This window comes from Macaca nemestrina, chromosome 6 (assembly GCF_043159975.1).
Source record: "Macaca nemestrina isolate mMacNem1 chromosome 6, mMacNem.hap1, whole genome shotgun sequence".
NCBI classification, from domain to species: Eukaryota; Metazoa; Chordata; class Mammalia; order Primates; family Cercopithecidae; genus Macaca; species Macaca nemestrina.
Window position 1 is genome coordinate 142,687,157 of NC_092130.1, and position 12,334 is coordinate 142,699,490.

General features: G+C 45.5%; 1 protein-coding gene across 3 annotated transcripts in view; it reads right to left on the bottom strand.

The window, feature by feature from the left end:
* LOC105473097 (EGF like, fibronectin type III and laminin G domains) overlaps nucleotides 1-12,334 on the bottom strand; it is a 200,475-nt gene that overhangs the window by 44,679 nt on the left and 143,462 nt on the right. For all 3 annotated transcript variants that reach the window (XM_071098995.1, XM_011726726.3, XM_071098996.1), the window contains exons 9-12: nucleotides 11,819-11,919; nucleotides 10,617-10,717; nucleotides 7,146-7,290; nucleotides 1,546-1,735 (exon numbers count right to left, since the gene is read on the bottom strand). In XM_071098995.1, the coding sequence (XP_070955096.1) occupies nucleotides 1,546-1,735; nucleotides 7,146-7,290; nucleotides 10,617-10,717; nucleotides 11,819-11,919 (537 nt within the window). The remainder of the gene's footprint in view (nucleotides 1-1,545; nucleotides 1,736-7,145; nucleotides 7,291-10,616; nucleotides 10,718-11,818; nucleotides 11,920-12,334) is intronic.

The following is a 12,334-nucleotide window of genomic DNA, read 5'->3' on the forward strand; positions in this document are numbered from 1 at the left end:
CTCAGGTGATTTGCCTGCCTCAGCCTCCCAAAGTGCTGAGACGACAGGCGTGAGCCATCGCGTCCAGCCCCATTGGTTCTTATCTGTAAAGTAAGGCTAATGATAGCACCCACTTCATAATAACCTTGGAAAGATCAAAGTAATTTAGAATGGCGCCTACTTAAAGTAGGTGCTCAACTAATATTAGCTACAAGAAAAACAAACAAAACAAAAAACTGTTCTAGGAGTCATGAGGATTGAATCCTACCTCTGACTGAGGAATGGGGAGAGGGATGAATTGATAATGTGGTCAAGAAAATGCAGCAAAATGTTAACGGTAGAATCTAGGCAATGAGACTATGATGTTCACTGTGCATTCTTTCAAAATAACATCTTAGAGATGGAGGGAAAAGAGATTCAAGGAAGAGACTTGGCCAAGGGCAAAGTCATAAGGATGTGATGCTTAGAGTAGTGAGTGAAAAGGAGAGTATCCTAGAGATATCGATCCAGAGTCCTGATATCATAGAGACCCTGTTATGGACTAAACTGTTTTTCCCCCCAAATTCACAGTTGAAGTCCTAACTCCCTGTATTTGGAGATAGTATCTTTAAGGAGGTATTTAAGGTTAATTGAGGTCATAAGAGTGGGGACTTAATCCGCTCTGATTGGTGTCCTTGTAGGAGGATATTTGGACACACAGACATACCAGGGCTGTGCACACACAGAGGAAAGATCCCTGGAGCACACAGTGAGAAGGTGGCTGTCTGCAAGCCAAGGAGAGAGGCCTCCCCAGGAACCAAATTGGCTAGCACCTTGATCTGGGACTTCCGGCCTCCAGAACTGTGAGAAAATTAATTTCTGATGTTTAACTCGCCCAGTTTGCAGTATTTGTTATGGCAGCTCTAGTAGACAGTCCCTGAATTAACCAACCTGGGAATTATCTACCTGCTGCCTTCAGTGATAGAATAAACATCCTTATTGCTTTAAAAATAAGCCTAGCTCTGCCTGCTACTTTCGATAAGTTATTTAACTTCTGCAAGCCCCAGTTTCTTAATCTATAAAATGGGCATGATAATAATTTCTACCTCTTAGAGTTAGTGTGAAAGTAAAGGAGAGAGTGTATGAGAAAATGTTTGGCACTGTGATCATGAATTAGAATTCGACCACTTCTTTAAGAAACAGAGAGTATATGAAAGCTCTTCTTACATTACTGTGTTAGCTCTTCCACTGGACTGGGTGAGGTAAGGTAAATGGGCTGGATTGCTTATTGCTTTGTCCAATAAGACCATGCCATATTTCATGATGAGACCCAAATTGCTAGCAAGACACAACCAGTGTTTGATGCACCATACTGTTACCATATTTTGGTGTTCAGATGCAGAGTCAGCATGTCTGCAGAGCACCAGCCTCACCCCTGGGGCCCACCTCCCTCCTGACGTTCTGCAGGTACCAGTTTCCCAGGGTAGCACCTAATGTTGCTGTTCCCTCCATGGGCCAAGCCAGAAAGGCAGTCCCATAAGACATACGTCCCATAAGACTACCCCAACCCACCGGGCAGCCACTTACCCACATCAGCCCCGCTGAGTGCTTTTCCCAGGGGCCAGGGCCGCATGTCGATTCTCCTCCCATTCACAGCGAGTGACTGCACACAACCTTGAAAGCCTCGGTTTGTCCCTGTTGCTCTGACCAACCAGTAAGCGCTGGGAGCGCCACCAAGATAGAGAGGTGTCCGGAAAGTAATTTTACTGTATTGGCCCTTTAAGAAAGATGACCACTCATGAATACTCTCACTAAACAAAATCGAAAGCCAAAACACAGCAGATTTTTACGAGGGACATGGTTAAGACGTCAGTGACAGCTCCAGCGTTTTCTTCCATCTGTATTTATCTTTAAGACCTTGCCTTATTGGAAAATTAAACCCACGTTTACCGTAGGGAACTCAGTGAGTTTCTCAGAGGGCTGTGCTTCCAGAAGGGAGGATTTTGGAATGTCTAGAAGGGAAGGGAAGGGAGGTCAGAGCCACGCCTGACCCACCAGACAGTGAACCATGCTAGGCATCCAACAAAAACGTTCTCTTTCCAGTCCTGACACCAGCTGACTGTGTACTTTGGAAAGATCTTAGGGCTATTCTGTGCCTCCAAAGGTGATAATACTAATTTTGTATACAGTGGGCTAATAATTACCTTTTCATTGTCCTAGTCACCTTTATACTATATCCTGAGAGAAACATTGTTGGGGTCGGGTAGGGTGGCGGGGGGGGGAATTACCAAACAGATCATGATGCAAAGTGTTTTGAAATTTGCTTATGAATATGACTTTTTTTTTTTAAGTGTTGTTACAGTGAGGTAGGAAAATTTCCCATCTTAGACCAAACCACAATCTGGATTGCAGGTTTTAAGGTTACAAAATACAGAGCTGAAGATTAGGTGGGACAAAATTAAGTTACCCTTGGCCTTTTTTTTTTTTTTTTTTTTTTTTTTTTGAGACAGAGTCTTGCTCTGTCGCCGGGGCTGAGCCATCTTGGCTCGCTGTAACCTCCGCCTCCCAGGTTCAAGCTATTCTCCTGCCTCAGCCTCCTGAGTAGCTGGGATTACAGGCATGTGCCACCACACCCAGCTAATTTTATATTTTTAGTAGAGACTGGGTTTCACCATGTTGGTCAGGCTGGTCTTGAACTCCTGACCTTGTGATCCACCCACCTTGGCCTCCCAAAGTGCTGGGATTACAGGCATGAGCCACCACACTCGGCCTGGTCATTCTTTTTTTTTATGACCAAAATATCTCATTCATCTGCATTATAGGGTAAGGAATGGTGTCAGGGAAAGGCGCACTGCCAGAACTTATAAAATGTTCAGAGTGTAAGACTCTGAAACATAATTACGATCCTTTAAACTTCTGTTACCAGCAAGTGGAAAATCTAATCATTGTTTTATCTTTTCTGATGAAGAGATAAGAATCATTTGTAAATAGCAGACTGAACACAAGTTAGGAGATGGGTTTTCAGGGTCAGTTACACTGTTTGCCAGCCACTGAGCATGCTGCTTTCATTAGATGAGTTAAATGTCCTCTTGGCTTCTTTCACCAAGATTCTCAGAATTGACTTCTTCTGGATCCCATCCTGGCCCTTCCAGTTTTGTTCCGTGATCTGGGGCCACAGCAGGAGGCTGACGGCTCAATCCTTTTCTAGAGCATAAAGTGCCTTGTAGGGGTGGGTGGCTACTTTGCTGCGCCCTTCGCAAGATCCCCGGCAATGGTCTTCAAACCTGGCTTCAGATGAAGGTTACCTTCTGATCCCTGGAGCTTGCTTTGCCTGCCTCTACAGAGAAATGGAAGAATTCACATTCTCCCAGGGCAGCCCTTAACAGTTTGGGATGAGTCTGAGGCATAATTTACACTCCGGAGCTCCTCTACTGGATCAGGCAGAAACCATACTCTGAAAAACTTGGCCTGAGATCTCCCTCTTGCTGATAACCTCTTCTTCCCTGTCTGTCTCCTCTCTCTCAGCAGTTTCTCCTGGGAGCACTTTCTTAATACATCACTTGCATAGGACTCCACATCTCAGGTCTGTTGCTGGGGAATCTCACTTAAGATAGAATCACTGTCTCTCAGGACAGCTTATTAAACAGCCACACTCGTGGTCCTGCTTGACAACTTGCTTAGCGAGTCTCGCTAGTATGGAGGCAATCTTCAGCCTGAGTATCCATAAAGCTACATGCTTCTTGCAATTAATTCCTTTTTTTAAAAAAGATGGTGATATGGCTTGGCTGTGTCTCCACCCAAATATCATCTTGAATTGTAGCTCCCATAATCCCCACGTGTCGTGGGAAGGACTCGGTGGGAGGTAACTGAATCATGGGGGTGGTTACCCCCATGCTGTTCTCGCGATAGTGAGTTCTTATGAGCTCTGATAGTTTTATAAGGCGCTTTTTCCCCCTCGCTCAGCACTTCTCCTTGCTGCTGCCATGTGAAGAAGGACACGTTTGCTTCCCCTTCCACCATGATTGTAAGTTTTCTGAGGCCTTCCCAGCCATGCAGAACTGTACGTCAATTAAACCTCTTTTCTTTATGAATTACCCAGTCTTGGATATTTCTTCATAGCAGTATGAGAACGAACTAATACAGCTGGGGTCTGACTATGTTACCCAGGCTGAAGTGCAAGGCTATTCATAGGCTCAAAGATGACTCACTGCAGGCTTGGCTTCCTGGGCTCAAGCGATCCTCCCTCCTCAGCCTCCCAAGTAGCTGGGACTACAGGCGTATGACACAACACCTGGGTAATTTTTCTATTTTTGGTAGAGATGGAGTTTCACCATGTTGCCTAGGCTAGTCTCGAACTCCTGAGCTCAAGTGATCCTCCTGCCTTGGCTTCCCAAAGTGTGAGAATTATAGGCGTGCGCCACTGTGCCTGGCAATTAAATTAATTCTTTTTTTTTTTTTTTTTTTTTGAGATGTAGTCTTGCTCTGTAGCCCAGGCTGGAATGCAGTAGTGCAATCTAAGTTCACTGCAACCTCTGCCTCCCAGGTTCAGGTGATTCTCCTGCCTCAGCCTCCTGAGTAGCTGGGATTACAGGCGCCCACCACCACACCTGGCTAATTTTTAAATATTTTTAGTAGAGACAATGTTTCACATGTTGGCCAGGCTGGTCTCGAACTCCTGACCTCAAGTGACCCACCTACTTCAGCCTCCCAAAGTACTGGTATTGGAGGCATGAGCCACTGCACCTGGCTCAATTAATTCTTACATTCATTACAAACATAGAATCTTGAGATTAACAAAAAATATAAAAACTCGTATAATTCAAGCTCTCTCACTGGCTGTTGGATTCCTGCTACATCCCTAACAAGAAGTTTAGATAAGTTACCCCTTGAACACTCCCCAAAGATACCCCCCTCCCCTGAGGTAGTCTGTTGCACTTCTGTCCTTTTATTAGGTGAAGCTAAAATAGACCTCTTGAGGCTCATCCCATTCAGCTTCAGCCTTGGGGGTCCATGGAGTAAATCTTCCTTTCCCAAGGCTCTTTCTTTGACTCTATAACGAAAAACCACCTTGCATGCCTTCATCTTCTCTTCTCCAAACTAAACATTGCTCCTTCAATCAATCATTGAAGGGATTTCAAGTCATCTTCCAGTTTGGGTGACTACCCCTGGAACTGCTCCAATCTGTCTGCAGCCTTCTTAGAATGTGATCCAGATGTGAATGTAATCCTTTCAGAGGATTAGAGTCACTATCCGAGTCACTAGAAGCTATCACATAGTCAACAGAATAGAATAAGATCATCGCCTCCCTTTTTTAGATGCTATGACTCTGTTAACACAGCCTATAATTTCTTTAGCTTATTGTTACCACATGACCCTGTTTGTTAACAGCTATGGAACTTCCCCTGTTTTAAACAATTAGACATTTTCACAGGCTTCTATTGTAGCTTATCCATTCTGTCTTCATGTTAGTATTTTGGACCCAAGCTAGAAGTTTCTTTATTCCTATCAAACTAACTTTTATCATGTTAGGCCTGTTAGCTCTGGCACTGATGTAGTTTACTGACCCTGTCTTTTTCTTACCTAGCCATCAGAGCATAAACAGTCTGCCTGGATTCACATTTACTAAATTGGAATTCTAGTTCCTTTGGAATCACTGGGATCCAAATTAATGAGATATTTTCTTCTATATTTTGGAAGGCAGGGTGTCAGCAAGGCATAGCCCTTTATATCAGGGGTCCCCAACCATGGCCATGGACCCATCCCAGTCTGTGGCCTGTTAGGAACCAGGGTGCACCGCAGAAGGTGAGTGGCGGGATGAGCGAGCATTTCCGCCTGAGCTCCGCCTCCTGTCAGATTAGCTGTGCCATTAGCTTCTTAGAGGAGCACGAACCCTGTTGTGAACTGCACGGGCGAGGGATCCAGGTGACACGCTCCTTCTGAAACTCTAACCATGCCTGACGATCTGAGATGGAACACTTTCATCCTGAAATCAAACGCCCTCCCTGGTCCATGGAAAAATTGACTTCCACAAAACTGGTCCCTGGTGCCAAAAAGGTTGGGGACCACTGCTTTATATAATGTGCCTTGCTGGCGAAGAGTAGAGAGGAGCCCAAGCAGGGAGGAAGCTGTAGACATATAAACAAAGGCTTTCTTGCTACATTTTTCCTGGAGAATACAGACACCTGCCTGATTATAATTATAGGCTCAGTTTCTTGGCAGGCTGCTAATCCAAACTGTTTATTCTGAACATAGTCCTAAAATTGCTCAGACCATAACAAATATGTGAATACTAGGTGATTTGCTGAGTAGCCCAACAGTCCAGCCCTTTTTTTTTTTTTTTTTTTTTACCATTTCCTATAATTACGGCCACCCCTCAAAGGTAGATGAAGAACTTATTCCTGCATTTTGAACCAAATGAACCTTTCGAGACTATCTTCTGAAGCCACAGGATTGCAACACCCCTGTCCTAAAAGCAAGCTTTGTGTTTGACATGAATAATGGCTTCTAGGCTGGGTGTGGTGGCTCATCCCTGTCACCCCAGCACTTTGGGAGGCCTAGGTGGGAGAATTGCTTGTGTCCAGGAGTTCATGACCAGCCTGGGCAACACAGTGAAACTCAATCTCTACAAAAAAAAATAAAAAGAAAGAAATTAGCCAGGCATGGTGGCACATGCCTGTAGTTCCAGCTACTTGGGAGGCTGAGGTGGCATGGTTTCAACCAGGGAGGTAGAGGCTGCAGTGAGCCATGATTCTGCCACTGCACTCCAGCCTGGGGGACAGAGTGAGACCCTCTGCCTCCAAGTAATAATAGTAATAGTGGGTTCTATTCTTCCAGTATGGGCCGCCTTCTACCGCTGGCTTTGATGTACTTAGGAAAGAGAACATATCTTTGGGCACAGGCCTGCAGCATGAACCTGTGCACCAACAGCAATGATGCTTGTAAGTTGAATTCTTCTCTTTGGTAGATGTGAGGTGGGTGTGTGTCCTGAAAGCTCACCTGGAGTGCAAGACCACTCGAGAGCACATCAAAGGTCTGTTGCATGGGTTCACCATGAGAAATAGGCCTCACCACGCCTATCCAGAACTTGAATCCTGCAGACGCTGCCACGGCTCTGTGCAGTGAGTCCCTCTCTGGAGGCTCATGGTGAGTGGTACGTGGGGTGGGCAGGGTGTGGGGCTCATACTTACCTGAGACTGGCCTGTCACCGGGGTGCCGTTGTTCAGCTGCAGCAGCCCGTTCTGCCCATCTCTGTAGAGCATAACTGTGTGCCAGCCCCCCAGTTTGATTTTGGTCTCACTTACGATGATGGCAACCCCAGTTCCACAATTAAACCTGTTGGGGAGGAAAAGGAAAAGAAGATTCTTTGATGAACCAGCTCATTATGTTTTCAGATTCCATGGACGTCACTTCCAGGTCAACAGCTCCTTTCCGAGTCGGTCTGTTCAGAGTTATGTTTATGAATATCAAGTGCTGTTGAAATCAATACAGGGAAGAACTAGGCACCTCTTCCTGGGGATGATCTCCGTCTAGTTATCTTTCATCTGCCCATAGGACCTTTCAACGTAGGGCCTTTGTTAGCCTGATTTTTTCTGCAACTTAGAAAATCATGGGCATTTGTGTACTGTGCTTGCTACCTGCGTGACGGGATCTGTACCCCAAGCCTCAGCATCATGCAGTATTCCCATGTGGCAAACCTGTGCATGTACCCCCTGTATTTAAAATAAAAGTTGACATTAGGCCAGGCATGGTGGTTTACATCTGTAATCCCAGCACTTTGGGAGGCCAAGGTGGGCGGATCACCTGAGGTCAGGAGTTCAAGACCAGCCTGACCAACATGGTGAAACTCCATCTCTACTAAAAATACAAAGATTAGCTGGGCGTCGTGGCAGGTGCCTGTAGTCCAGAGGCTGAGGCAGCAGAATCGTTCGAACCCAGGAGGCGGAGGTTACAGTGAGCCAAGTTAACGCCACTGCCTGGGCAACAGAGTGAAACTGTCCCAAAAATAAATAAAAATAAAAATTAAAAATACAAGTTGAAATTTTAAAAAAACTGGGCATGGTGGCCCATGTCTGTAATCCCAGCACTCTGGGAGGCCGAGGCAGGTGGATCACTTGAGTTCAGGAGTTCGAGACCAGCCTGGCCAACATGGTGAAATCCTGTCTCTACTAAAAATACAAAAGTTAACTGAGCATGATGGCGAGTGCTTGTAATCCCAGCTACTTGGGAGGATGAGGCAGGAGAATTGCTTGAACCCAGGAGGTAGAGGTTGAAGTGAGCCCCAGATTGCACCACTGCACTCCAGTCTTGGCAACAGACTCTGTCTCAAAAAAAAAAAAAAAAAGAAAAGAAAAAAGAAATTAATGAAAGGTAGTAGCTAATCCGCATCCCATTTTCTTTTTTCTTTTCTTTTGAGACAGTGTCTCGCTCTGTCACCCGGGCTGGAGTGCAGTGGTATGATCTCTGCTCACTGCAACCTCCACCTCCTGGGTTCAAGCGATTCTCCCGCCTCAGCCTCCTGAGTAGCTGGGACTACAGGTGCATGCCACCACGCCCAGCTAATTTTTGTATTTTTAGTAGAGATGCAGTTACACCATGTTGGCCAGGATGGTCTTGATCTCCTGACCTCGTGATCCGCCCGCCTTGGCCTCCCAAAGTGCTGGGATTACAGGTGTAAGCCACCGCACCTGGCTCCTATTTTCTTTTGACTAGAAGTCGATGATCACTTCGGCTCATTAGGAATTTAGCCTTCTCTGTTTCTGAAAAGGACAGGACCCATAAGAAAAGTAAAGGAAAAATCATAAGAAAGAAAAAAAAGAAAAGAAAATGATGGGCAACTAAGGACCTCCTTCTCGTTTTCAGCGATTGCCAAATGCTTACCATGAATTCAAGGTACAGAGAATTAGAATACGAGTCACTCTGCTTCCAAGGATTTCTCTGGGGACTTTCCCAACTCTCAAATAACAAAGCTCAGTGATATTCATCAAATATAAAAATCCAGGTCTTCAGGCTCATTTTGGCAAGCTGGCCAGCCCTGCCACCTGTGCTTAGCTGTACCTAAACACAGGCGAGGTCCACAGGAAGCTCAGCAGAGAGGTGAGACAGAGGAGGAGCGTCCTCAGATGGCTGCATTATTCTTGTTTTTATCCCAATCTCCCTATGGCCCGGGAGTGCCCACGGTCACCATGCCTAATAGGTGGAATCTTGGACCTTTCTGGTCAACTTCCAAATAGCCACCAGGCCTCTTCCACATGGATCCTGAGACTTCCCGTGGGGAAGGAGTCATGGCCAGCATTTTCCTTACTAGCATTTTCATTAACTGCAGTCAATTCTCAGTCCCTCCCTTTGTCTCGAGATCCTCAGTGAAGTGAGATGCAGTCAAGAGGTATTGCGGGACAGGCTTACCCCAAGGAGGATAGCAGATTCACTCAGCAGGAGTTGCATAGTTGGAGAGCTGCTACCAACTAACAACAGTCAGTGCTACTGAGAGTCTATCTGATCCTCCAAGTGCTAGAACCCCACAAGGCAAAAAATACCGCCCAAGATCCTGGTGGCTAACACCAAACTTCATGAATCAAACCATTTAGCAAAGCATGGGGGCCCATTTTCTAGCCCAAGTGGGATACTCAGAGGCCTTCTTCAACTTAACCAAAAACATTTTTTATGCTGAAAGTAATTTAAGAAGACAATAATGGCTGATGCTTATTGAGTACTTGCTCTGGATCAGACGCTGCTCTAAGCGCTTTTATGAATTAACTCATTTAACCCTCACAACAGCCCCACAGGAAACGCAGGCTTGGAGAGGTTGCATCATATGCTGAAGGTCAGGCAGCAGGGGGTTGGTGCCATTAGGATGTCAGCCAGTGCACCACGGAGAAGGACAAGGCTGGTGCCCATTGGTTGTTCACAAAGAGGTGCATTGCACACCTCCACAAGAGTCATTAAAACCTTCACCCCTCCACAAAACTCTGCCCCGCAGAAGACCGCACATAAGCTAAAGGTGGCTTCCATGTTGGGGGAGAAACGATGAGGGCAGTGGAGGCAAGCCAAAGAGTTCCCAGCACAGCCCAGAGGAAGATGAGGATGGGGAGCCCATGGGAGGTTGGAGGCTCCTCTCAGTCCACACCTGTCAGCCACATTTGCCAAAAGGAAATGAGAAGACCCTAGCCTTCTTCCCATCACATCCACTAGAGCTCCAGAGAAAAGGAACTGTATTCCTTTGGCTCACTCTGCATCCTCAGGATCGACAGGAGTGCCAGGTACACTGTAGATGCTCAAGAAACATTCAGCAGCACCTACAGCACCAGTTACATCCAACAGTACCTGCAGCGCCAGGTACATTCAACAGCACCTCCAGAGTCAGGTACATTCAAAAGTACCTGCAGCGCCAGGTACACTCAACACCTCCAGAGCCAGGTACGCTGTAGGTGCTGCTGAATGAATGAATGATTACAAGGTCCCAAAACGCAAGTTTTATAGGTTATCCTGCAATCCCAGTGCCCCAGTATTTGGTAAACTGGTTCATATCATACTTATTTTATACAAACCATTCTTTCATCTACTGGAATCTATCCTGTATATATTTCTCATACTACAAAAATGCAAATATAACGTAGGATAATGTAACAAAAGAAGAGTGTGAGGCTTTTGGCAGGAATTACCTGAACTGCAGGGAGCGTCGGATGATAGCCAGGGACATGAAATCTCCCCTCCCGTGTTCATTCTCCCCACAGTAGAGTAGTAAGCCATCCTCCGCCTCCGCCTGTGATTATACAAACAAAAGCCACATGAACAGTAAGTGCCTCCCCTTCCATAAAGCGCCATCTGGAAAGACTTAAAAATGTGAAACTTGAGCATTTTCCCCTCCACGATCCTATCTACAAAGGGTCAAGCACGTGGGCTCCAATTCACTCCCAGATACCTGGTCCCAGTTCATTTCAATAAACAAATGGCAGTGATATAAACTGAGAGGTGGCAGTGAGGTGAGAGGAAGGTGGCTCCATCTCTGACCCACTCTTGACTTGTCCTTTGTGGATGCACCTGCAGATCCTCGGACAGCCAAATGTACAAAGACCACGGTCACAGCGAGGATGCTGCTGGTGTATATCCAATTCTACTTTCACTTTGTTCTTTCTATTTCCCTCCCTCTGGGGAGAAATGCACATTTGCTTCTTTCCTTCTATCAGGAGAACAGGATGATAAGAACGGCTCAACCGAAAGCTGTGCTGGTGGTCTTAGACTAAGACGGGTCATTTCTTGAAGACTCAACACTGTGGCCATGACTTCAAATGAGACTTCTTTCCAGACCTCCAGACCTTTTTATGTCTTTTGGGAGATACCCAAAAGAATCAGTTTAAGCTGAGGTCACTGATTGAATTCTTATCTGCTGTTGATTCAAATCAGAGAACCTCCACTGGGCCCTCACAATGCAAACATTGCATAGAGAACAGTTTTCTATTTGTTCAGTGACAGCTATCACAATGAAGACAGAGAATTGGGCTCTCTTTTTAAACAATTTTGGAACGGGGAATGCATTGCTTCTTCTCAATCCTGGCCTGGGAGAAATTACTATTATGAACAACATTGCTCAGACCCCAACATTCTCACTTGGAAGCTTCATGTCAGCCACTCTATAGTTCAGTGACATACAAACCCACTGTCTCCTCACTGTCACACTTGAATGTTGTGAATGTGCTCCTCAATCCTATTGTCTCATGAGCTGGTTTAGAGACAGGCTCTGTGTCATATTTACCTTTGATCGCTCTTCCTGCTGCCTCCCTTCCTCTCCCCCAGCCTTTGAATGTAGCACATTGCTGTGTTAAAGTGTCCAAAAAGCACTCATCAAACAACATGTCCCTCTTACCCTAAATTCAAGAGTAATTTGGAATGCCTGATAGGAGTTCTTCAGAGGTTCAAACGTTACATAGGAGTGGCCAAAGAACTGAGGATACTGGATAATAATATCTGAAGAAGAAAAAAGATAACACAAAAGAATGCTATTTCCTCACTGCTTCAAAAGCAAAAATCAATACACAGCATTACCTGGATGTCATTAAGTGAGAACCCTCACTAATCTGTTCAACTTTGCTATCTTCTTTTCTATACTTTTTATACCTACAACTCTCATTCTTGGAGACTTTGAGCTTCTGAAATTCTTAGGAAGAAGTTGCATTTTTGGAGACTGGCACTGACTTTCCTAAGAAGAAACCAATGGCTTTAGGGCCACTGTCACTTGCCCTCAGCTATACAGGCCTTTGTGTAATACAAGTTGGCCCAGTTGTTACCCTTCTTAACCCTCATGCATAAGTTTTAGCTGCATATTTTGGTAGAGATGTGATTATAGTAAAACCTACCTCTCTAAGGTAGTATCAGGATGATT